This window comes from Aspergillus foveolatus, assembly GCF_047715535.1.
Source record: "Aspergillus foveolatus strain CBS 279.81 unplaced genomic scaffold BDW70scaffold_31, whole genome shotgun sequence".
In the NCBI taxonomy this organism is placed as follows: Eukaryota; Fungi; Ascomycota; class Eurotiomycetes; order Eurotiales; family Aspergillaceae; genus Aspergillus; species Aspergillus foveolatus.
In genome coordinates, this window is record NW_027396095.1 from 270,723 (window position 1) to 295,536 (window position 24,814).

The 24,814-nt window shown below is 40.3% G+C and overlaps 9 protein-coding genes across 9 annotated transcripts; 3 read left to right on the forward strand and 6 right to left on the reverse strand.

The window, feature by feature from the left end:
- Positions 1–358: 358 nt before the first annotated feature.
- Positions 359–2,360, forward strand: BDW70DRAFT_151061 (CDC2/CDK family serine/threonine-protein kinase; the record flags this gene model as incomplete). The annotated part of the gene is made up of 7 exons (XM_073739250.1): positions 359–468; positions 523–604; positions 659–755; positions 805–967; positions 1,084–1,302; positions 1,349–1,543; positions 1,607–2,360. 7 exons carry the CDS (start codon positions 359–361, stop codon positions 2,358–2,360), a joined length of 1,620 nt encoding a protein of 539 aa, XP_073595118.1.
- A 202-nt stretch (positions 2,361–2,562) lies between these two features.
- On the reverse strand, positions 2,563–4,683 carry BDW70DRAFT_69980 (D-3-phosphoglycerate dehydrogenase). Its single transcript, XM_073744625.1, has 8 exons — positions 4,634–4,683; positions 4,207–4,571; positions 3,837–4,144; positions 3,187–3,776; positions 3,098–3,140; positions 2,990–3,048; positions 2,850–2,931; positions 2,563–2,793 (listed from the first exon to the last, which is right to left on the reverse strand). The coding sequence occupies exons 2-8, from the start codon at positions 4,521–4,523 to the stop codon at positions 2,765–2,767; spliced, it is 1,428 nt and encodes a 475-aa protein (XP_073595119.1). The 5' UTR covers positions 4,524–4,571; positions 4,634–4,683; the 3' UTR covers positions 2,563–2,764.
- A 568-nt stretch (positions 4,684–5,251) lies between these two features.
- Positions 5,252–7,405, reverse strand: BDW70DRAFT_138201 (serine--tRNA ligase SES1). The gene is made up of 7 exons (XM_073737177.1): positions 7,150–7,405; positions 7,017–7,087; positions 6,792–6,953; positions 6,308–6,729; positions 6,166–6,256; positions 5,743–6,111; positions 5,252–5,689 (listed from the first exon to the last, which is right to left on the reverse strand). The coding sequence occupies exons 1-7, from the start codon at positions 7,280–7,282 to the stop codon at positions 5,513–5,515; spliced, it is 1,425 nt and encodes a 474-aa protein (XP_073595120.1). The 5' UTR covers positions 7,283–7,405; the 3' UTR covers positions 5,252–5,512.
- Positions 7,406–7,630: 225 nt separating this feature from the next.
- Positions 7,631–9,017, reverse strand: rhbA (Rheb family small GTPase rhbA). Its single transcript, XM_073744627.1, has 4 exons — positions 8,516–9,017; positions 8,324–8,463; positions 8,141–8,269; positions 7,631–8,087 (listed from the first exon to the last, which is right to left on the reverse strand). Exons 1-4 carry the CDS (start codon positions 8,568–8,570, stop codon positions 7,848–7,850), a joined length of 564 nt encoding a protein of 187 aa, XP_073595121.1. The 5' UTR covers positions 8,571–9,017; the 3' UTR covers positions 7,631–7,847.
- Positions 8,754–11,794, reverse strand: BDW70DRAFT_70031 (WAPL family protein). The gene is made up of 3 exons (XM_073744626.1): positions 9,558–11,794; positions 9,328–9,511; positions 8,754–9,270 (listed from the first exon to the last, which is right to left on the reverse strand). Exons 1-3 carry the CDS (start codon positions 11,679–11,681, stop codon positions 9,218–9,220), a joined length of 2,361 nt encoding a protein of 786 aa, XP_073595122.1. The 5' UTR covers positions 11,682–11,794; the 3' UTR covers positions 8,754–9,217.
- Positions 11,795–12,282: 488 nt separating this feature from the next.
- Positions 12,283–13,444, forward strand: BDW70DRAFT_70111 (uracil phosphoribosyltransferase). The gene is made up of 4 exons (XM_073744628.1): positions 12,283–12,663; positions 12,719–13,077; positions 13,129–13,300; positions 13,356–13,444. The coding sequence occupies exons 1-4, from the start codon at positions 12,497–12,499 to the stop codon at positions 13,405–13,407; spliced, it is 750 nt and encodes a 249-aa protein (XP_073595123.1). The 5' UTR covers positions 12,283–12,496; the 3' UTR covers positions 13,408–13,444.
- Positions 13,445–13,613: 169 nt separating this feature from the next.
- On the reverse strand, positions 13,614–13,966 carry BDW70DRAFT_160933 (uncharacterized protein; the record flags this gene model as incomplete). Its single annotated transcript, XM_073740916.1, has 2 exons — positions 13,614–13,795; positions 13,888–13,966. The coding sequence occupies 2 exons, from the start codon at positions 13,964–13,966 to the stop codon at positions 13,614–13,616; spliced, it is 261 nt and encodes an 86-aa protein (XP_073595124.1).
- Positions 13,967–15,077: 1,111 nt separating this feature from the next.
- On the forward strand, positions 15,078–16,526 carry rps1 (40S ribosomal protein eS1). Its single transcript, XM_073737178.1, has 5 exons — positions 15,078–15,201; positions 15,272–15,356; positions 15,407–15,432; positions 15,506–16,007; positions 16,058–16,526. The coding sequence occupies exons 1-5, from the start codon at positions 15,188–15,190 to the stop codon at positions 16,199–16,201; spliced, it is 771 nt and encodes a 256-aa protein (XP_073595125.1). The 5' UTR covers positions 15,078–15,187; the 3' UTR covers positions 16,202–16,526.
- Positions 16,527–23,962: 7,436 nt separating this feature from the next.
- Positions 23,963–24,243, reverse strand: BDW70DRAFT_138210 (uncharacterized protein). The gene is made up of 2 exons (XM_073737179.1): positions 24,233–24,243; positions 23,963–24,154 (listed from the first exon to the last, which is right to left on the reverse strand). Exons 1-2 carry the CDS (start codon positions 24,235–24,237, stop codon positions 23,971–23,973), a joined length of 189 nt encoding a protein of 62 aa, XP_073595126.1. The 5' UTR covers positions 24,238–24,243; the 3' UTR covers positions 23,963–23,970.
- Positions 24,244–24,814: the final 571 nt, after the last annotated feature.

Sequence of the window (24,814 nt, forward strand, 5' to 3'; positions counted from 1 at the left end):
AAGGCCGATCCTCTCTCAATCACGTGATACTCCATTATGCCCCACTGTTCGACCAGACAATGAACAACGCGTGAAAGAACTCGCGTATTATTTTCGATTAAGGAATAATTTCAAAGCTTATATGATAAACTAACCTTTCACATTGCGTCTGGCTGTCCCGCCTTCATAACGCTTTCCATCGTATCTAACTGTGGTCATTGGTTTACACTCAGTGCTGCACAGAGGGTAAAACAGGGTCTACCGTTGCTAGGTGGTGTTTAAACTTCTCTGGGTCTTCTCGCTGCATCTGCACCTGCATCCTATTGAGAACACCTTGCAGCACCAGTCATAGCGAAAGCGCAGTATCTAAAGGCGAAAAATGGGCATAGCATCACTCGAACGGGACAGTAAAGGCGGCACAAGGTTTACTGGATGTACCAGTATCCGCGAATTCGAGTTCTTAGGCAAGCTGGGTGAGGGCACCTTTGGGTGAGTGCCTTCGAACCCTTCCCTGAATATTGTTAACATGGTACCCCTCACCAGAGAAGTCTACAAAGCGAGGGCTAAAAGAGATGGCTCTATCGTCGCGCTGAAAAAGATCCTCATGCATAATGAACGAGATGGCGTGAGCTTAATCGATTCCCTTTGAAAGAAGTAGGCAGCTCTCTAATCGTCAAAGTTCCCAATCACAGCCCTTCGAGAGATCAAGCTACTGAAAATGTTGTCCCACACCAACATCATGCAGCTCAGAGAAATGGCCGTGGAGCGAAGTAAAGGTACATCGCCTATTATACCTCATGATGAAACAATCTGACTCTCGGAAAGGAGAGGGCCGCAAGAAGCCCAGCATGTACATGGTCTTCCCCTACATGGAACATGACCTATCAGGGCTGTTAGAAAACCCGGAAGTTCATTTCTCAGAGGCTCAAATCAAGTGCTACATGATTCAACTTCTCGAGGGATTAAAATATTTACACGGGGTATTGCTGTGTTCAGGCAACATATGGGGACTCTTTTTTCTGACCTAGTACAGAATTGTATCCTACACCGCGACATGAAAGGCTAGTCCGCCGGTATATTGAAGGACGTTCTTGGCTGACCCAGCACAGCTGCCAATCTACTTATAAGCAACCAAGGTATTCTGCAGATTGCCGACTTCGGACTGGCACGTCCTTTCGATGAAGCACCCCCTCAGCCAGGCAAAGGAGGGGGCGAGGCCAAAAGAGACTATACCACACTAGTCGTGACTCGATGGTATCGTCCTCCAGAACTGCTTCTTCAGCTCCGACGTTATACTTCTGCGATAGATATGTGGGGTGTTGGGTAAATCGCACTCTAATCGTATTTGTCCTCTTTCTGACACTTACAGTTGCGTTTTCGGGGAAATGTTCAAAGGAAAGCCGATTCTTGCTGGTAACAGTGACCTTAATCAAGCACAACTTATATTCAGCCTTGTGGGTACGCCTACGGAAGAGAATATGCCAGGATGGAGCTCTCTTCCAGGTTGCGAAGGCGTCAAGCATTTCGGCAACAGACCAGGGAATCTCGCAGAAGTATTCAAAGAGTAAGCCACCTCCGCACGAGCTGTCTCCACAGTACTTGTGATGAGAAATCTAACATCTTATAGTCAAGGTCCTATGGCCATATCTTTGCTTACAGAGCTCTTGAAGCTAGACTGGCGAAAAAGAGTGAATGCGATTGATGCGCTAAAACATCCTTATTTCTCGACACCGCCACTCCCAGCACGTCCAGGCGACCTTCCGAGTTTTGAGGACTCTCATGAACTTGATAGACGAAGATTCCGTGGACAGCGGGCTGCTATGCCCCCGGCACCTGCTGGAGGCTCGGTGGGTATGAGTCGAAATGGAGGATGGTCAACTAATTCAGGGAGCAGAACAGGGGCTGAGACAAGGAACCCTCGCATTTCTAGCGCTGCCCGGAGCCAGGGGAATCAATTTCGCGATGCTTGGTCCAACGAACCTCAGCAAGCTTGGCAGCGAAGGGGTAATGAAGAAGTGAAAGATCTTAATCATAGTTTCTCGTCTCGGCATAGAGATGGCGGGTTACCGCCTAAACCTCCCGCCCCCATTCATCAGTCTTGGGCGTCAGGCCATTCCGACAAAGCAGGACGAGATCGGGGATACGGGGCTCGCTACGGCGGCACGGAAGGGAGTGTTGATTCCTATGTTCCCAATTACGGCGGAAGCGACCGGAACCGCGACAGGGATCAGGGGCCTGCTAATTCTGACAGGCGTGGCTCTTATTATGACAAATCTCACCAAACGAGCAAGCTCGATTATTCGAGGGAAATTCCGTCAAGAAGACGAAGTCGCAGCCCTAACTATAGAGAGCGGGTAGACAGGGGTCCGTATCGCCGGTGAAGCTACCGTCCTACCATAAGCTTAGCTATGTTCCTGGCAGCTTCAATCGACTAAACTTCCGCTCATGCTCTGCGGCAATGGAATTCAACATGCTCTTGTCATTTCCTTTACGCCGAGAAACTATTAACGCTTCTTCTGCTTCGAAATCAGCGATAGGTCAGAAAAAAGATCTGAGACATTTTCTTCTAGCAAATTGACGACTAAACGTCCACTATTTTTCGACGATTTATATCGATTCAAACAAGTTTCGGTAGAAGGGTGCCGTTGAAGGACTTTGCTACCAGTACCAAACAAGAACAGTTACCCGCCTGACCTAATCAATGGGCCAAATTGACACAGCGTATGTGCTCTAATCTATGTGGAATGATTAAATGCAAAAATGCTTTTGACCGAGTTGAGCTCAATTAATAGAGAATCCTCGTCATAATCCGAGCTGAAAAGTCAGAAGTTAGCTTTGAGCATGCTCAATAGGTGAAAGGGTTTCAATACAGGAAAGACTTTCGAGTCTCTCGTATAAGTCCTTGATCGTCGCGTTATCGACGTTGCTGATATCAGCCATCAAGTAGGCAACCTATGCATGGTCAGTAACTCATCGGCATACTAATGGCAGCGTGAATGAAGTGTCTTACATCTCCTCTACTGTCCGTCATTTGCTTATCAACATTATGATCGCCAAGGATCTCGTTTACTGGGAATGTTAGCCGAAATCAAGCACTATTCTGTTCCGGTTTACTTACCTTTTCGCAAAACACCGGGGACGTTGTGATGGATGTATATAACCTAAAAACCGTCAACACATGATATCCAAGTAGCAGAAATTACGAACCCGAGCGTGATCCGGTTCATCCATTGTTAGAGAGCGAAGGGTGACCTCTGGAAGATTGACAGCGCCTAAGGTGGAACCTTCGTTGACATATCTAACCAAAGCTTCAGCGACCTCGACGCCAATTGCACGCTGTGCCTCCTCAGTACTACCTCCAATGTGTGGAGTCAGGATGAGGTTCTTCAAGGAACGGAGATCAGTTCCCCAAGAGTTGAGCTCGTTGTTGAAGTAATCACCATTTCCGGTGGGTTCATTTGGATAAACATCGAGAGCAGCACCCGCAATCTTGCCGGATCGCATCGCGTGTATCAGGGCAGGTATATCGACGACAGTCCCCCTGCTGGCATTGATTAAATAACTACCATCTTTCATAAGCTCGAACTGCCTTGGCCCCAGCATGTTCTTCGTTTCAGGAAGCTCGGGCACATGGCACGTAACGAAATCAGCCTCAGACAGGAGGTCATCTAGGGTCGAAACTTGGCGTGCCGTGCCTAGCTCCATGAGATTCACCACGTCGTAAAAAATAACGGACATTCCCATAGCCTCTGCTAGGACGGAGAGTTGAGAACCAATATGACCATACCCGATGATGCCTTTAAGAAAAGAGTCAGATCATAAGCAGGAGTTGGGGTCTTATCATATATTTCGTATACCTAGTGTTTTCCCTCGAATCTCCCAGCACTTGTTGCTCACCTTGTTCCAAGTACCATTGTGCATTTCACTGGAACGATCCCCAAGTTGGCGAGCAAGAGCGATGATTTCGCAAATGACCAATTCAGCCACACTTCGAGAATTGCTGAAAGGGGAATTGAATACTGCAATACCATGCTCCGCCGCATATTGCAGGTCGACCTGGTTTGTTCCAATACAAAAGCAACCGATAACTATGAGATTACGGGCCTCCTTTAGAACGCGCTCCGTCAACTTGGTCTTTGAACGGATTCCAATCACATGGACGTCTCTGTTGAGATATAAAAATGGTAATCAGTGGGGAAAATCAGATGTTACTCATGCTGCACTCACCGGATCTTCTCTATAAGTTCATCCTCGGGAAGCGACGACTTGAGGAATTCCACTTGATATCCTTGTTTGCTGAGGATATCCCGGCCCGTCTGGTTTACGTTTTCAAGAAGCAAGACTTTGATATCCTCTGTAGCAAATGGCTTCAGGTGCTTCGCATTGACGATTGGGCCCAAGCGAGTTGCGAAAGCCGAGCCACTATGGCTAGACGGTGCGGACTGGAAAGAAGCGTTCGGTGAAGTCGAGAAACTTTGGCTCTGCGAAACACCAAGGCTCAACGTATCATTGCCAGTTTTGATGTCCCTTGCAGACGCAGCCATGATTTCAACTATCAAAGGCGCGGAATGTGATTCTGGAGAGGGGCCGTTCTGAGTCCCCAGAAAAAAAATTGGTTAAAAACGAAAGGACAGCAGTCCGATGAGTCACTTACTATTGTCACAAACTTCTAGTGTTTGTCTGTCCTTGTAATTTGAGTGATAATTAAAAGGTAACTCTGTATGTGTTCGGAGCAAAGCACCGTTGCGAGTTTCTGTTATAAGAAAATTTTATTAAGCACTTCTCAGTTGCGCTACGGATTGTACCATTGGATTTGAGTCATACTGTCAAGTTCGTACCAATCAATCTCCAGTGGCCAAAAGATACAGAATAGCTCAAATCGGTAACTGTGTATGTCCCACATGTCTACAAGTCTGACAATGGCTTATCCATGACAATATGACATGGTGACCACGCATTATCATCATCATAGACATAGCACGTACCCTCACCACCTCCGGGGTCGGAGTAGTGGCGGAGGGATAAGAAGCAAAACTTCAAAGGTGGGGGGCAAGGTGGGGCAGCCTCGTTCAATGAATTTTGAGTGCTGCACACCGGCTTTCAGACTCCAGACCAGCGGACACTTGCGATTATGACCATTAATTGGCACACTCCCGTGTCGCTATTTACAGCTGCAAGAGTCTGGACTTTCCCTAGCAGAATGTCTGAAAGCAATTACTTCGATAGCTACTGTACGAAGTCGTCCGTCTGCCGTTTCTATAAATCGACATCCATTGCGCCATCATTGAATTGGATTCCTGTTGAGCTTCCTTTATTCTCATCACAGCATAGGTTCAAAAGCCTTGGGTGTCCATGAATGCCACATATTTAGAGGGAAAAAAGCGATATTTAGAAGAAACTTTGAAAATTCAAACAAGTGGTCCTTAGACGGGCACAGAGCAAGCCAAAGACCAATGAACCGCGCTGCAGAGCTGTATAGACAAAAGAGTATTTTGAGAAATTGGCTTTTATAGGTACGGTCCAATCTTTTGAATTACAGCTGCATACCCTTTAGGTTTCTGGACACTTCATCCGCACCACTCGCGGATTTCGTGGTAGGCTTAGATCGGGTCTTAGTTGAAGTGCTATCTTTCGGAAGTTCCTTGGTGTAAGGTAGAAACTCCGGCGCACCAGGAATATATTTCCTGAGAGGCTCTGGGACAATAAACCCCTGCATGTTGTCAGTCCCAGACACATTGACCACGGGGAAAGAATTGCTCATACATCTTCTGTTTGGTAATTCTCAAGCACGCAACAGAGAGTCCTCTCCGTAGCGCACAGTGTAGCATTTAGCGCATGAACATATGATTTCTTCGCGTCAGTGGTTTTCTTAGGGCCATATCGAATCCCTAGGGCGCGTGCTTGATAGTCGGTACAGTTGGAGCAAGAAACTAGCTCCTTGTATTCCTGCTGGAAAGGGAACCAGGCTTCAAGGTCGTACTTCTTCGCTGCGGCATTGTTCAAAGCCCCCGAGACTATGGAAACAACCTGGTAGGGAAGCCCGAGCGATTTGTAAAACTCCTCCGAAGTTGAGATCATTTCGTCAAAAGCTTTCCAGGAATCCTCGGGTTTGGTGAGGACGAATTGCTCGATCTATTCCCAAGTGAGTTCTCAGAGCACCACCTTCAATAAAAATCTATGTCTAACCTTCTCGAATTGATGGACACGGAAAATCCCCCAAGCATCTTTTCCGTGAGCTCCAGCTTCCTTGCGGTAGCAGGTGCTGTATCCAGCATATCTGGAACTTTGTAAGCCTCGGAAACAAGGAGAGGCACATTGCGTTGCTCACCTGATCGGTAGATCCTTGTCTTGGAGCCATTCACTATCATGTAGAGCTGATAAGGGCTGCTCCGAAGTAGCAATGAGATACTTGTCGGTGGTTTTGTCCTCGCTCTCCGTGACTTTGTAGAGTTCCTCATCAAATTGTTCAAGTTGGGCAGTCTTTGCCATCATCTCTCTGAGCATGAAGTGAGGCGGTTGGTTTGGCTTATATCCACGTTTCCAGAGGAATTCCAGCCCGTAGTTGACAAGCGCAAGATTCAAGAAAAGGCCGTAGCCAGTTAGGCAGTATCCACGATGGCCAACAACCTTGACTCCCCGTTCCGGGTCGTACCCGTCAAGCCGAGTGAGGACTTCATGATGCGACAGGCAATTGGATTTCTCAGCAACGAAGCCTTCCGGGAACCATGTCCTGATGACAGAATTATCATCCTACAGAATCCGATTGAGATCGATCAGTCAAGCTTCGGCCTTTCTAGCAGCGCATCACCGACCTCATTATTGCTGACAGGAACTGAGTCATGAACGTAGTTACCGATCGTTCGAATCTTCTTGTCCCTAAGATCCTCCTTCTGCAAGGCAACACTCTCTGCCTCTTTCCGCTGACTGTCTAACTTTGCCTTCTCCTCCAGAAGACTGGTTGCGTCCTCCTTGTTCTAGATGATCTCCGAGGTCAGTAAGAGTAGTCTCATCTGAAAAGCTGAAATAAGAGCCCCCACCTTCTTCTTTTTGCCGATCTCCTTGAGAAGGCCGTTGAGCTTGGAATTGATTTGAGAAACCTCGTATCGTGCTGCAAGATAAACCATCAGCTTATTCTGGCGCCATATTAATTCGCGCCGTTGGATGACTTACCCTTACGAGCTTCTTCGTATAAGGAGATAACTTCGTCAACCGCAGCTTCAGGGGCTGACCTTCTTCTCTGGCTCTCCTTGATCTTATTCGGATCTCCACCGCGGTCTGTGATAAAGTCGGCAAGGTCAAGCATTTTCTAATTTATCTTTGACTAGGATCCGGAAGGTATAAATTTATGTAGTCGGGTTCGTCAAGATGTCGCTGTTGCTGGTTGTTTGATCAAATGTGCAATGACTTCGGCCTGGGCGGGGTGAGGGGCACGAATTTTGGTCGACATTTCTCCGATACGTACGGTGAGAAAACCTAGGGCACCCACACTATCTAGCGCCCTGAGTCACTGGTTAGCATTTCAGCCAACTTCATTGTAATGCATCGAACTTTATCTAGGCATGTGTCTTTCGCGCCACGTCCAGATAAATAGCAAGTTGCAGAGGTTTTCTCATGGCCTTTGTAGTAGTTTCATTCTCGATACAGTCAATTAAGACTACTGCATATTGGGATTTACTCCGCTCTTCTCGGTAATAATTTCTTACCAACTTTGATGCCTAAAATTTAGATCAACGGAACACAATTCGCCATAATAACAGCATTCCTATCCCAGGCATTATTGGTATGGTGACATACAGGAGACACCGCACCTGAACAAAAGGGAAGGAATGAATAAGACAGGGGTCTATGAGTTTGCAGGCTGATGATCGTCACATTAAAGCACATTTGTTACCACCAGTTGGTTGGGATGGATTCTGGGATTTTTCAATTTCCCCAATCATCAACTCGAAAGCTTTCGCAACGTTGAAATCAAGACGAGCACTAGCTTCCGTAAATGCACAGCGAAACTCTTCACCTAACTGTCGGCCTTCGTCTAAGGATACTTGGCGCTGTTCAGGCTTGAGGTCACTCTTATTTCCCACAACGACCAGGGGAACATAATCCGCTCCCTACAATAATACTTCAGTGCAAGGAAGCATCGATTGTAAACATGAAAACTTACGAGATGATTCAGTATCTTGTCCCTGATGACTCTTACCATATCAAAAGATTGACGGGACGCCACGGAATAGGCAATAATATATCCATGAATTCCGATGAAATGTTTTGAGTTCAATATACTGTACTCATCCTGATGCTCAGGGTTAGCGTCTGCGATAAATGCGCGCAGCAATATGGTCCTCACTTGACCGGCTGTATCAACTATCTCTGTTGCATAATCCTGACCGTTGTATTTGATAATTTGACTGAAGGTGTTCTCAATCGTCGGGTAATAACTCTCCACAAAATGATGTTCAACAAACCGAACCGTAAGTGAGGATTTGCCTTTGTGATTAGTGTCAGTTATGAGTGCGGTGACTTGGCGCGCAGCACATACCCACGGAGCGACTGCCGACAATAGCTATCTTGCGTTGTTTTGGCGCACTAGGCATTTTTGCAGGCCTGAAGAGATGATAATAATAGCAGAAGAAAACAACACAAGGGTCCCTGCGGAGATATGGCGCCTGGCAATAATGGCCAGAACCGCGGCGGATGGTTACTAACCGCTATAGAATCATGAATAACCAAGATAGATTAGGGAACGACGTCAGGAAATAGTAAACCCATTTAACTCTCGGAGACGCAGCACTGATGATGGGTGACTTAGTAAGAGTGGCGAACTCCTCAAAGAGCTCAGAGCTGACAGACAAGTTGCATTCGGACGCAAACACGTCAAACGAACGGTTGTAGGGCTGCCCGGGGGAGAAGCTCCCACCACCACTGCAGTGGGCAGGTTTTAGTAGGTAGCAAAATTTCCATGCAGCATCTATGGCCTGGCAGTATAAGTGGTTACTATATTATAGGCACCAATACATTTGTGGTGACTTCCAGACTGCCCATAAGTGTGTCAGCCATACAAGGGGATCTCCCGAACTCCGCAAATTATAATTTGATGAACATATAATGGGATTTGTCATAACGGTCGCCAGCGACAAATTACTAGGTTTTGCTTAGTACTAGAGCGGCATCTTGTCGATAAAGAAGAAGAGCATATCCATCTTCACAATCGAGGCGGCGCCAGTCTTCCCTTTAGATCTCGCTACATCTGATGAGCGGGTCTCTCCAGCAGGCGTACCTGGCTGATGATTTGCTCTATTCGTTCTGTGAGTTTAGATTCCCCTTCCTCACACGTCTCAAATAGGCGAGTACCTTTTTCAACCTCTCTATGGTACTGCAGGAACTTTTCTGCGGTTGACAAAATCAAGGCTAGTATACCTCCATCGAGAGAATCCTTGACCGAAAAGCGGGCTTGTCTATCGTGACAAACCGTAAGTAAAAGGATAGATAAATATCCCGCGACGACATTCTTATGCACTTCAGGCACGGAGTGCGCCTTTATTCGGTCAGATAATGTTGATCAAAATAAGCATATTTCTTACCTGATCCATAGCATTTACACTACTAGAAAACTGTTCTAACAGCTGGTGAAATATGGGAACCGCACTGCCATCGGCATGTACGAGTATAGCTCTGGACTGCTCAGCCTTCTCTGATAGATTTATGAGAGTGCCCAGAGCCAAGATGACTTCATTCAGGGCGTCGCCCTCCTGAACGAGAGAGCGGTTGGAAACATTGCAAAAATTCTCAGCAACAATTTCAGCAAGTCCAGAAATAAGTTCCCGGGATGCAAAGCTGGCGCAGAGAGTTGGCTCCCTGTTCGTAAGATTCAATATCACCCGAATGTAGGACATTGAAACCTGACGAGAGCGATCATAATGATCCAGGAATAAAAGACCGTGAAGCTGAGAAAGGCGCTGGAAACATAGGCGGTGTTCACGGTCAAAAGACCCAGATATCACAGAGTAATTCTCAAGGATTGAGAATAACGCCAGCAAAAAGTGAGTTTCATTTGCCGGTGTATGACCATTCATGTTCGCAGAAGCCTTCGCTATCATAAAGTCAACAAGCCTATTTAACAGGAAGGCAGGAATAGGGCAGATAGTGTGACTGCTCTGTCGAAGAACTTTTAAGGATGATTCGGTGCAGTCGACTGCCAATAATTGAGGAGACAGGTATGGCGAAGGTGCACCTATGACAGGTAGCAGATGACACCGAATGCCTCTGACTGAAGCTTGCGCCGTTCTTGATAGGCCGATTGAAGGTTCTTGCGCTAAAGTGTTGAGGTCGACATCCATGTCTAGGAGTTGAGGTAAGAGTTCGAGGATCTTTGCCCATACGGCTTCTGAAAATATACGAGAAGCATGACCGCCAATTATTATGAGTTTGTAAGCACTAAGCACAAGCGATGCGGATACTATGTCGAGGTTGTTTGATGTGCAGTTGACCAAACGTTCGTCAAAGCCTTGTTCAGAGAAACGATAGACGAACTCGGAGTCCAGGAGCTTTGCGCATAACTCAGCAAGCCCATGGCACCTCCCCGATGATGTAGTATGTGCAGCCTCAATGTCCTCGAAGAGTGAGTCAACGACTTCTCGAAATCGAGCGTTGTCACCGGCCTGTCGAAGCTCGTGGATACTCCGAACAGGTTTCGTATCGTGTGTATCATCTTCTGCGGGCGGTATGCGCGAATCATGCGCACTACGCAGTTCTTTTTCCGTATCAAAGTAGTAGGAGCTTCCTATACCGTGTGGCTCGGAGTCAGTCAAGCTGAGTGGGTCATTCAAGAACGAGCGCTGTCGCGAATACGTAACTCTCGAAGATCGGGATATGGGAGGTTTGGAAGCCGTTAAGTTTTCTTGTAAACGCCTAGGATCACGAGTCCCTAGTTTAACTGATTCCCTGGTTGAACCCGGACGTGTAGAGACTGACTCCGCTTCACTAGCGACATTAACCTGGGAAAAATGTGCCGACTTAGGAACATCATCTAAAATCGGAGTAATAACTGCGCCGTCATTACCTGTGGTGCCCAGCGAGTCGACTAACCGTTTCCGTGTGCAAGTCGGATCAACCTTTTGAGGTACGCTCAGAGCATCGTCTCCTTCATGCTCGCGTCCTATAGGCTCAGATTTGTGCTTCTGTCGGCGAGCAGAGCGCCAGTATGAAGATGAAGATTGATTGTCGTCACGGTGGGATATCTCCGGGAGAATGTCTTCATTGCCGCACAGGCTGATGTCTGCGGACGCTTGCGAGTTGACTTGACTCTGTGTACGATTTCGGCACGTCTCTTCATTTGTCAACTTCCTCCGCTTTCGCTGCATGACACGGCGCTCATTTTCCCGTTTGCTAGGGCAAGAACTAGCTAGTTTTGCCCGTGAGTGGACCAATTCGGATAATGGAGTTAACCACTCACTTGAGTTTTTCGATAGGGGTGAGTGTTGAGACAATCTGATAGATGACTCTGGTGGAGAAGATGCTGTGAATCCATCACTGGGCGAAGTACGAGATGTTGAAGATCTTGTGGAGTTATCCCCTAAACCCCGCAGTATGGGTTCAGGTCGATGCGAAGGCGTTTTACCATACGTCACCAGCCGCTTTCTGTCCGCAGACATACTGATAGCACGCGCTATAAAGAGCCCGAAAGATGAAGCCAATTCTTGAATCATACGATATCAAGAATCTGTCATGTCACCAAAGGGCGGAGTCCTCAGCATAGATGCAAGGCAATTACCTAGTAGTAGTAGTAGTAGTAGTAGTAGTAGTATCTGGAGAATGCAAGGAAGTCGACCCTGAGAACTTGGGGTTCGATAGAGTTCATTATCCTGAATGACTAATACCGTCACCCTCAACAAGGAATTAAATAGACGCTACAAACTAAACAATAATAGTATTGGATTCGACCCGAATATCACAATTAGTATACTACATCCGGTTCTGCTAGCCTAGTTTGCCTACTGCGAAGTGTCGGTCAAGACAATTTGGTCGCTGTTAGCATATGCGGGCAGAGGAATAGGATAGATCGAGTTCACCGCCGATATGCCCATATTGCCGTATGTGATCTGTACTACTGCTGTCTGCCACAAAGATGATACATAGTACAATCAGGTGGTCAATTTACGCAGCAACATTACCGTTATTGTAGAATTGTAGTCATGCCACAGGCAAGATCAGCCGAAAATGTAGGGGTGACGCGCTATACTCAATGGGGCGATGTCCGGCAACGCGACATTTGCCTTGTCTTCGTTCTTATTTCCCTTGACAGGATTCGACTTCCACAAATTGTCCCAGGCTTCGACATCGAAGGACAGGACGACTCATGAAACCTTCGCCAATCAAGCCGTTTTTGCAGAAACAAAACCCGCTTACGAGATTTAGCCATCCATACGCTAGGGCCTTCTCGCATAGCTAACAGTCTGCGTCAGCTTCGTCAGTCAATAACAGCTCTATCCTCAATATTATATACCTCTCCCACCGTGTTACCATGTCAGTCATGAGTGGACCAGCCGAACCCATTCCCTCACCAGCTCAAGGAGTTGGTCCAGTCTATCGGTCAGACAGGGAAAAGCCTACAGCAACAGTATCGAAAAGCATATCATACGAAAATGTCCATGTCCTTCCCCAGACTCCGCAACTGATAGCACTTTTAACGTAGGTCGATGCGCACATGCGAAACCGTATTTTCTCTCCACTGACAGTCTTCCAGTATGATTAGAGACCAAAATACAGGTCGCGCTGATTTCATCTTCTATTCAAACCGGATAATCCGCCTCTTGGTAGAAGAAGGACTCAATCATCTTCCGGTTGTTGAACATTCCGTCACTACTCCTGTTGGTCGGTCATACCTTGGCGTTAAGTTTGAGGGGAAAATATGCGGCGTTTCAATTATGCGAGCAGGAGAGGCTATGGAACAGGGATTGAGAGATTGTTGTCGCTCTGTCCGGATAGGAAAGATCCTCATCCAAAGGGACGAAGAAACTTGCATGCCGAAACTCTTCTACGAAAAACTACCTACTGACATTTCAAATCGATGGGTCCTTCTTCTCGATCCAATGTTCGCAACAGGTGCGTGCCATTCTTCGGCACCGCGGTATGAAACATAACTAAAGGAAACAGGGGGATCTGCAACGCTCGCTGTTGAGACTCTAAAGGCCAAAGGTGTGCCTGAGGAACGTATACTTTTCCTTAACCTCATTGCAAGTCCTTCGGGTGTTGCAGATTTCGCGCAACGGTTTCCCAAGCTCAGGGTTGTGACCGCCTTTATTGACCAAGGTCTGGATGAAAAGAAGTAAGCGCCCAGCAATGACAGTGAGGATCGCCCCAATACTGAGATGTTTCAATAGGTATATAATTCCTGGCCTCGGGGACTTTGGCGACCGCTACTATACTCTGTAGTACTAGTCTATAGAAGTACGAGGTTCCCTAGGCATACTGTATGAACGAATCCGTTGAGAAAGCAAGAACCAACACTTATGCAGCACAGCTGTGCGGGCCAGGTGTGATCGTCGGGGCATCGTACCTAGGCGAAATCTGATATATAAGGCGGGAATTTATGAAATCTTCGCATTTTAGAGAGGGATGTCTTATGTGCAATAATCCCATTAGTCCTCCACAAAGTCGCTGGCATGCTCTGCGACGCCAATGCCGCGGCCTTCCGGTGAGTAGGTCCGAGAACTGGCGCGTGTGGCGAGATCATCGGCTTCATATTTACTAGCTGTGTCCTTGGCAACAGCATCACAAGCATCAACCCAGTCGGAGTATACATCGACAGCAGCGGAAAGGTCTGCAAATAGAAAGTGGTTAGTTGGGGAGAGGTTTAAGTAGAAAAGCTGTATGCCTACAGTTGATGCCAGTTTGGAATCTTTGTCCGCAAACCTTGCAGGACAAATGACCCAACCCTAGCTTTTTGTCTAACTTCACCACGATCGAATTCTCGTGATTGCAAAAAAGGCATGCAAACGTGCTCGGAAGAGGCTCTTTCTGCTCCTTGAGATTAGCATCGATCAAGTAGAAGTGACTTTGTTATACCTTTTTGGGCTGCTGGGGTTGGCGGCTTGACTTCTTACGTTTGCCCTGTGATTTATTATGTCAATATAACGCCACGCGTCCAACATTATCCAACTCAGGTCCACATTTGGTGATTGAAATGAACATACCATTCTCGAAATATGCAGATAAGAGATGGAAGTCAGAACTTAATGATCTGGTCGCAAGGATATCTAACCGGAGCCAGCAAGTTGGCCTTTCGATGAGCGGTGCACACGTTCAAACAATGCAAACTTTTGAGCCGTACCGGAGTACCGAGAACTTAATAATTGGTGCTTCATGAAAGTTGGGGTGGGCTATGGACATAAATCTTTCCCATGCGGAGCCTCCGCCCCACTAGTCAACATCTAGGAAGCCTGCCAGTGCCTGTAATACTCTATAATTCTTGAGATTATTCTGAGTAATCACTCTTGAGCAAAGAGTATACTATATGCACCTGTGTATGATCGCTCTAATTACAGAGAATATGACTTCCGAACAGAAGCCTCATGAATTCGTGGATGCATGGCTCAATTCCCGTTGAACGGCTTGGCCCTTAGAAACTGAATAATAATGTAAACATTTAAAACTGAAGCAGAAAGGACTCCAAGATATGCAGGGAGCAAGGAATACCGGAGGTATTTTAGGTAGCCTGTATTAGAATGGCACACATCTAAGGAAGTTGGCAAGGAAGGCCAGAAGTATTACATTTGTTGCTATTCAACACTTTGCTCGGAGTGTCCATAGACTGAGCATGTCACACAAGTACTCAATTTCTAAAAGACGAATCACTGCTGAAAGGCCAAGACTCTCAAGCCATGAGGGTCATAAACACGCGAGTAGACTTACATACTTCGTAAGGTTAGTAAGGGCCCGAGATTGATCTAAAAGCGTGTGGGGAATATGTCACGTGGTAGTAGCATCATTGTCCAATCAAACGAGCTTAAGTTTGTGGGTATTATATTACGTAATACACTTATAGGGCCAGAGTCTCGCTTAATGAAACTTTTCTGTGGGATTTCGTTCACAACTTCTTGTCCGTCGAAACCGCGGCAAGCAGCACGAGTCGACCCAACCACTCCCACCGAATTGCGTTGTGTCAACAACTCGTCTGTCTTCGACTATTGAAAGATAGGCCCGAGTCGCAATTATGGCTGTTGGAAAGTACGACATTCTTAAACCCGGATTGCGGCCACCGTGCAAACATCTGAGCCTGTTGCTAATGTACGGCTAGGAACAAGCGCTTGTCGAAGGGCAAGAAGGGTATCAAGAAGAGGACTGTTGATCCCTTCACCAGGAAGGATGAATACTCTGTGAAGGTAGGCGACCGGAGGGTAACCAGATCTGGTACCTTGCTGACTAGAAATAGGCACCCTCTACCTTCGCGAACCGAGAGTGAGTTGAATACCGATTAATCGTTCTGGGCAACTTAGTTTATTGAGAGGTGGACTGACTGAAATGTGTGAAGCGTCGGGAAAACCCTGGTTAACCGCACCAGTGGTTTGAAGAACGCCAATGATTCATTGAAGGGTCGTATCTTTGAAGTCTCTCTCGCAGATCTACAGGGCGATGAGGACCATGCCTTCCGCAAGGTCAAGCTCCGCGTCGACGAGATCCAAGGAAAGAACTGTCTCACCAACTTCCACGGTCTGGACTTCACTACCGACAAGCTGCGTTCTCTTGTGCGCAAGTGGCAGTCGCTGATTGAGGCCAACGTGACCGTGAAGACAACCGATGATTATCTCCTACGCCTTTTTGCCATCGCTTTCACGAAGAGACGCCCCAACCAGATCAAGAAGACTACATACGCTCGTTCTTCTCAGATTCGCGCCATCAGGAAGAAGATGACCGAGATCATGCAGCGGGAGGCCTCCAGCTGCTCTCTTGCCCAGCTGACATCAAAGCTGATCCCGGAGGTTATCGGCCGTGAGATTGAAAAGGCTACGCAGGGGATCTACCCCCTTCAGCATGTAGGTATTCGATGAAAGATCTGCGGTATTGTCACTAATCAAAGTATCAGGTCCACATCCGCAAGGTCAAGCTCCTTAAATCTCCCAAGTTCGATCTCGGTGCCCTGCTCAACTTGCACGGCGAGTCAACGACCGATGACAAGGGCCAGAAGGTGGAGAGGGAGTTCAAGGAGCAGGTTTTGGAGAGTGTTTAGAGTCCAATTGTCGCCTAGCCCTGTAGCTGTGGCTGACTTCAATCCGACTCTGATGAGTTGTCTATACTGTTGCGGTGTGAGATAAGCAAAAAAACGGGATAGTGCTATAACGCCAATGATACTTCTACCAAGTCCTTGTCTCACTGTCGTATCTGACATTCCTACCTGGAATGCCCCTGAGGAAGTGCTCATTGTAAAGGTCAATAAAGCTCTTTAAAGGTGTAGCTAGTCTCTAGCCAATAGAAACCTCTGAACGATTTTTGAAAGTGCACATGACCATTGAGGCAATTTGTGGCATTAAAAGCTGTTGTTATATGTATTGCCAGGTGCATCTAACAGATCATAGTAAATCGGTGATGGGTCTGGCCAGGTTTGGTGTTCCCTTTTCCTTCCGCAGATCAGACGAACGGTTCCACTGATGATCCATGTTCAGTAATTGCAACAGCACTCTGGCGCTGTTGCCATGGCTGTGACGCCAGTGATCTTCAATTCAATTAGGTGATAATAAAAGCTTCTTTATCCATGATGACTATATTATTAGAGAAAAAAAAGACAAGGCTTAAAAGGTACTAACGTTATATTGTAATAACTATTGTAATTCCAGCCCTTAAGATAGCAAGCTTATTAAATTATTGAATTAGCCCTTTTTGTGTCATGATTCATGATTTTAAGCATAGAGAAATATGTAGAACAGTATTCTAGACTTCGAATTTCTACTTTAAGGCAGAATTTAGTATGATAATGTTATAGGATATTAGTAATATTTTACCAAGAATATTGCAAGACACTAATAGCCAATACAACCTAACTTGATATAAAAGATTATTCTACTAAGAAATACAGACATAGCACTTAGGAGAACCCCCATATTAGCAGGGGTATATGAAAGAGCAAGCTAAACAGAATATTAGCAAGATATTTCTCGTACTTTATTATTACAAGATCCTAAGTATAGAGAAAAGAATTATGTATATAAAGGTTACTTATAGGATGCCTTCTAAGGAATAGCAGATCTAGCAGTAAATACCTAATATAAAGCTAGTTAATATTATAATATAGTTTATCATAAGTACTATATATTATGATCTACTATATATGATGTTACAGCTGCCTTCTATTATGACATGACATTGAAACCTTGCCTGTCACAGGCTATGGCCTGGATCTTGGTTGTCGGCCATGTCAACCTGGTTCTAAATAAGGTTTCTGCAATATCACTGTACAGCCTCGGAATTGTGGCCTTGTAGGAAAAGAGATCCATCCTTGTAACTTCAGGAAAGAGATCTGTTGGCATGCAAGTCCGGGAAGTCAGAAGTCTTGATATATGATTGGGAAAGGTTGATAAAAGGGAGGAGGAAGATATCTGCATTTCTATCTTTTATTTCTTTTTCTAAGCTTGTGATATTCGTGAATACAGGACAGCTAGTTAGAAACAATCTACCTATACCTGTTATATTATCACAAGCTTCTGTTTAAGGATATAACCTGAAGTTCAGAAGTCCAGAAGTTCAGAAGTCCAGAAGGCTTGTTTAGAGCACCCGAAGTCTAGGAATTCAGAAGGCTTATTCAGAGCACCCGAAGTTCAGAAGTCCAGAAATCTGATGTTTAAAAAAATATAGATACAGGAAATGGCACAACTACTTTAATAAAGCCATGCTATAGTCTCCTGTACCTACTAATATTTAACAGGTATAAATTATAATAATATAGGTAGAGGTTAGAGATTAAGGAAAAGATTAAAGAAGATACTGCTACTATAGATAATAGAAGGTCTTAGCTAAGATATATTTACTCTTACCTTAAAGAAGCTACTAAAATAAATATTACTATCCTTTATAAGCTGGAATTAAAATACTTCTAAATCTCAAGCTCTTATTAATAGGCTTGATATCTTATATAGAGAATATAACTACAAGGATAAGGCTATCCAGGTACTGTATATTGTTTAATCAAGAGAAAATAAACTATTCATAGCTTTTTACTCCTAATTTAAGAGAGAGATTATAAATACTAAAATTAAATTATAAGAAGATTCCTCTAAAGATCTATCTAATTAGTTGCTCAAACTTAGACCTCTAAATCTATATAAATTTTACTTCTAAGTATAAAGAGATAAGTAATTAGATAGAGCTTCTTAGAGAATAGAAAAATAATATTTCTAAGAGAATAGAAACTAGTTAGCAAGATAAGATAAAAATTGTTTTTATTTTTATAATCGTCTTACCTGGTACTACCTGGGGAGAGGAAATAATAAAATAAAAATTTACTATAATTATAAATACTAGCTCTACTTATACTAGGAAGAATAAAAATAGATATTTCTTAAAATAACTAGAAGACCAAGCTCTGCTTTGGAAACAAGCTAAATAAATAAATAAAAATAAGATTAGTACTTGTCAGAGAGAAAGAAGATACTTGAGATATAAAGTTAAATAATATCTATTAGTAGCTATAATACTCCTAGTTATAAAATACCTATTTTAAAAGCAAGAATTATAGAAGTAGCTATAGAAGAATTAGGAGAATAAGAATCTTATAAATAAGGACTTATAAAAGTTATAATAAAATAAAGATAGTTCTAAGAGCAGGGGAAGATAGATTAAAAGGAACTATATATTAATATTAGTATTAATAATTTTTTCTTTAAGTAATATTTAATATTAGCTGCTATAGTTATATAGCTATTTTTAAAAATCTTTAATAGAAATTATAGCTTCTAACTATTTTAATCAAGTTAAGAATTTTAGAACAAGTTACAGGCAAAGAATATTATATAGTTAATTAAGTAATATACTTTGATATTAATATTAATATTAATAGGTATAAGTAATAAAGAGTATAGGCTTATATTATTTCTTAAATAAAATAACCTATATTACTTGGGATACTATATGGCTAGAGATTAATAAATATTTATATAGTACTTAAAAAAGAGGGACAGGTTCTATATTAATATTAGTAATATCCTTGTTAAATTATATAAGAAACTATAAAAGACTAAAGACCTTATAAGATAAGTTATTATCTCTATATTTAAGGTAACTGTTTAAAAAGGCAAGAAATTAAAATAAAAAAATAAGATCTTTAGTATATTACTACAAAATATTAAAGAGGCCTTGAAGAAGCTTAGTAAAGCTAAGAAACTAATAAATCTTAAAATAAAGCTATTAATATTTTAGGGACTACTATATAATATATTAAAAGAAAATTACTAGTTCTTTAGAAAATACTTATAGATTACCTAGATAAAAACTAGATTTATATTAGTAAATCCCCTGCCTAGAGTACTAGTTCTCTTTATCTAAAAGCATAGTAATAGCCTCTGATTCTATATAAATTATAGAAAGTTAAATAATATTACTAAGAAAAAAGACTATACTCCCCTTCTTCTTATTTAGAGACTCTGTAAATAATAGCCAAGGCTATATAATATATAAAGCTAGATATCTTTACTATTTTCTATAAGACCAGGATTTAAAAAAAATAATAAGTAGAAATTAGCTTTCAGGGCAAGATTTAGATCTTTTAAATAGCTTATTATCTTTTTTAGTTTAATAGGTACACTGGCAACCTTCTAAAAATATATTAACTTAATCTTACAAGAATTCCTTGATATCTATATTATAGCTTATATTAATAATATAATTATATTTACTAATAAATCTCTTAAAAATACGTCCCTAACCCATAATAATCCAAGCCCTTACTCTATTAAAAACAAGTCTTATAGATCCTTAAAAGAAATTAGAGAAAGCAGGCCTGTAATTAAATATTAATAAATATAAGTTTAAGTAAAAATATATTAAATACTTGGGGTATATTATAGATTCTAAGCAAGAAATATATATTAATCCTAAAAGATTAAGATATTTAAATTATAAAATTTCTTAATATTAATTAGAAATGTACAAGACCTTTTGGGCTTTGCTAACTATTACTAGGAGTTTATTTTTCAATTTTTAAAGATTACCTAACTTCTTATAAATCTGACTAAAAAGGATACTTAGTTTTAATAAAAAGATACTAAGTAAACAGCCTTTAAGTATCTTAAGAAGATTATTAGTTAGGGTACTAGTCCTAGCTCCCTTAATTAGAAAAAGAAATATATAACTAGACTTATTACTATATTAGAGGTAAGTTATCTTACCTAGCAGAAAATAGTAGATAGAGACTAGTAATTTTCTATTTAAAAAAATACTTACCTGTAGAGGTTAACTATCTTAATTATAATAAAAAATTACTAGCCATTATTTAATATCTAGAATAATAGTAAAGTATATTATAGAGTATAAGGAATTTTACTTAGATAATTATAAGAATCTAGAGTACTTTATGAAAAAGTAGCAACTTATAGAAAAATAAATATAATAGACTTTTAAGCTCTTATAATTCTAATTTAAAATATCATACTAATCTAGGAAGAAGGCTATAATACCTGATACCTTATCTTAAAAAGACTAAGATTTACCAAAAAAATCTAGATAATAAATACCTTTTAAGGATGCTCCTATTAGCTACTATTAAAAAGAAATAAGATCTTATTCTTAAATAGTATAGCTACTTTATTTAAGGTACCCCTAACTATTATATATATATAGGTACTATATAAGTATTAAGAGGTAATAAGGATCAGGCAGGAAATAAAAAACTAAATATAAAAAATATCTTTCTTTATAGATTCTGAATTAAAGCTCTAATAATTTTGAAGAAAGCCTTGTTATATAATAAGAGATACTAGCTTTTATGAAAAATAGTCTATAATAGAGCTAGGCAAATCTTATCTTATTAGAGATTACTAATTTTGATTTCAGAATATTTAATTAATAAAGGGCTATAGTTACTATAGAGAGACTTTAGATCCTGTACTATAAGCCTCTATATATATTAATTATCTAGTAATATTATAATTTAACCTTAACCGATATCCTGGCCATGACCTTTTAGAAAAAATTATTAATTAAAGATTTACTTGGCCAGGTTTATAAGATATATAATAATTTTTTTTCTAATTATAATATTTATAGCAGCAAAGCTATATAAAAAAAAGAAAAGATATAATTTCTTAAAACCATTACTTATTCTAGACTAGTAATAAAGTAAGATATCTATTAATTTTATAACTAATTTATCTATATCCAGGTCAGGGCCTGTATCTATAATAATAATTATAAATTAATTATTCAAGAACTATATTTTTAAGGCTATAAAAAGATAATAGTTAAAGTAATTATAATCTTATTAATAAAATATCTAATTTAGTACTATAGATTTTTTTTAATAATTATACTAGATAAAGGCCCTTTATTTATTTTTTAATATAGAAATGAATCTGCTCTTTAATAAGGATTACTAGAAGATTTATTAATAATATTTTATCTAGAAATAGAAAGATCTACTAAACAGATAAATTAAGAACTAGAAGCCTATTTATAATACTTTATTTTATATTACTAGGATAATTAGGAGTAACTTCTACTTATTATAATATTAAATAATAATATATTATATATTATTTATTACTAGTATAAGCCTATACTTTATAACTTATAGCTATAATATTAAAGCCTATTAATATTAAAGAATCAAAATTAAAAAAGTAAGATACTATTTACTTAAGCAGAAACTCTATCTCTAAACTTTAAAAATAATAGAAATAACTTAGATAATAATAGTAGTAACTCAGGAGAAATATAAAAAATATATAAACTAGAACTAGTAGCCAGCAGGACAATTTTAAATTAGAAATAAAATATAGCTTAACTAGGAATTATATTTATAAACAGCCTATCTAAAAAGCATGACTAGCAGAATACTAAATATATAGTAACTAAGCTAGTTAGATTATATACTATTTATCTTAATATACTCCTAGGTATATATAATTTATCTTATATTATTATAAAAAGCTGCAGGCAAACCTCTACTATTCTAAATAATTTATAAATCTTAACTACCTGCAATTACTATAGAGAATAGAATAAAAAAAATATATAAGATTAAGAAGAACCTAAACTATAGTATCTTAAGAAAGAAGAGAAAATATCTAAGACTACTTGTAAAGTAAAAAAAATATATAAAGCTATTATAAAAGCTAGCTAAGAAATTTAAGAATATACAAGTTTATAAAAATTACCTAGCTTATTATAATATTTCTAGACCTTCCCAGGACTACAGGTATCATTAATAATATTATTACTAACCTGCTGCCTATAGATCTTTAGTATCTAAGAAAAAAGAAGGTAATTATTACAGGCTATAGCCTGGATCTTAGTTATTAGCCATGCCCTTAACCTGGTTCTAAATAAGGTTTCTATAATATTAGTATACAGCCTTGGAATTATAGCCTTGTAAAAAAAGAGGTCTATTCTTATAACTTTAGAAAAGTGATCTGTTAGTATGCAAGTCCAGGAAGTCAGAAGTCTTGATATACAATTAGGAAAGGTTAATAAGAAAGATATCTATATTTCTATCTTTTATTTCTTTCTCTAAGCTTGTGATATTCGTGAATACAGGACAGCTAGTTAAAAACAATACTACCTACACCTATTACAATCAGGGCTGAAGAATTATTACCATGCTTGAAAATAGTAATATTATGCAGAATACAGAGTCAGGCAACGATAGAATATTAGGTAATAATACAGAAAAGCAGTAATCCTCTAGTAATATTATACATGCCCAATAGCATTATACAGTAATATAAGGGGTCTACATTATAGAATTAATTTAATACTTTTTAGTTATATAATAGATTAAGTATAGCTCTATATAAGCAAGTCTATATAAGATTTTCTCTTTATAAATAATAATATCTCCTAACTAATTAGCAAGAATATTAATGTTTCTATAATACATAGAATTGCTAATTTATTTGATAGTAAATATTATTATTTATATTAGACTAGGAAAATAGCCAATTTTTTAAGTCTTTTAATATCTAGTAAAACTGGTATTATTTTAATTATTTAATTATTGATAATATTATTATCTTAGCCTTCAAGATTATTACTAGGAAGATCAGGAGGTCTTAGTAGACTAGAAAGATTCTAAAAAACTAGATAATTTATGTCATATACCAATACCTGGCTGGCAGGACGATGCCCGTGACCCGGGCGGTCGGCCGGGGCAGAATAATAAATGATATCATTAAGGATACTGTAGCTTTAGAGAACAACAATCATACTTCATACTTCAATTGAATTCATTGCAGAACTTGCAACAATTTATTTTTATTTTAAGTTCTAGTTCAGAAAAGAACTCCTAGAATAAATATTATTATATTATTTATTTAATTATTATTAGAATTAATCAAGTTAGTAATTAGTCTTATCTTAATTCTATATTGAGCAGGAAAGATAACTAAAATTAGTTATTCTTAATTAACTAGCTAGTAAGTTATTACTTACTATCTTAATTAGCTCTAATAGCTCTAGATATAACTATATTGATTTTATAATTTTTAAATTAGAATTAAATTAATATTCTTATATTTTGGTAAGCTAAGATTAGTAGTATTTTGAAAAATCCTTAAGATTTATTTTTTAAATAAAATAATTAGGTATTATTATCACTGTATACTGTATAAAGTATTCAGCATGCATGATGTTACTGGAAGATGGCTGCCTTCCTTGTCATTCCTGTGTTATTGCCTAATGTTGTGGTTGAGTGTTGTTGCCTAATTCTGTAATCTGCCTGATGTTACCGCCTTTGAGCGGGGTAATGCTCTTTTAGCCCCTGGTTGTCAGAAGTGACTGAACGACGTCAGCCAATCAATCAGCTGCGCCGCAGCCAGCGTGTGACAAATATCGGAAGAATGACGGCCCGGAGCTATCATACTGGCAATATGAGGCTAACGCCCGAAGGGGACTAGGGTCATAACTACAATATGAAGGGCATACTGGAAGTATGATACCGGCATATTGGGGATATGATGGAGCAAGGTATTTAAGGACGCTCATTTACCATGTAATTAATTCTGTACTTCGTGTCTTATTTTCGGAACAACCAAGATAGCCAACATTGTCAAGTTACTGCATTTCATCCTACCTTCCTTGTCTGATCTCAGAATATCCTTAGGACCTGTTGAGCCCAACCCTAAGAAGGACTCTTTTGGCCTTATCTGACACTGGTGGCCCAACCACCAACAACAACAATCATTACTTCACAAGATCAAGAATCATCAAATCATATTTTGTTTTACAATAGCTAACTAATATACTAGTTTAGCTATTTTATTATAAGATCTTACTAGTAATAAAATAATATTATTATTAGAAATTCAGGCTTTTAGAAAATAATAATAACATATTAATATTGCTTAGCTGGTATTCCAGGCCAGGCTAATATAATAATCAAGATCTGCCAGATAACTAGTTAGTTGATAGTAATGCTAGGATCAAGATCTCTAATCCTATATAGTCTATATAGCCTGATAATAAAAATAAATAATTCTTCTAGATAAACTAGACATGCTACTAATTATAAAATAAATTATTATCTGATAATCCTTATAAGATAATTATTACTAGTTTTTGGTTGTTAGGCTACCAGGGACTAAAGAATATTACCCTGCATGAAGGTAGTAATACAGTGCAGAGTAGGCAATAACAGAAC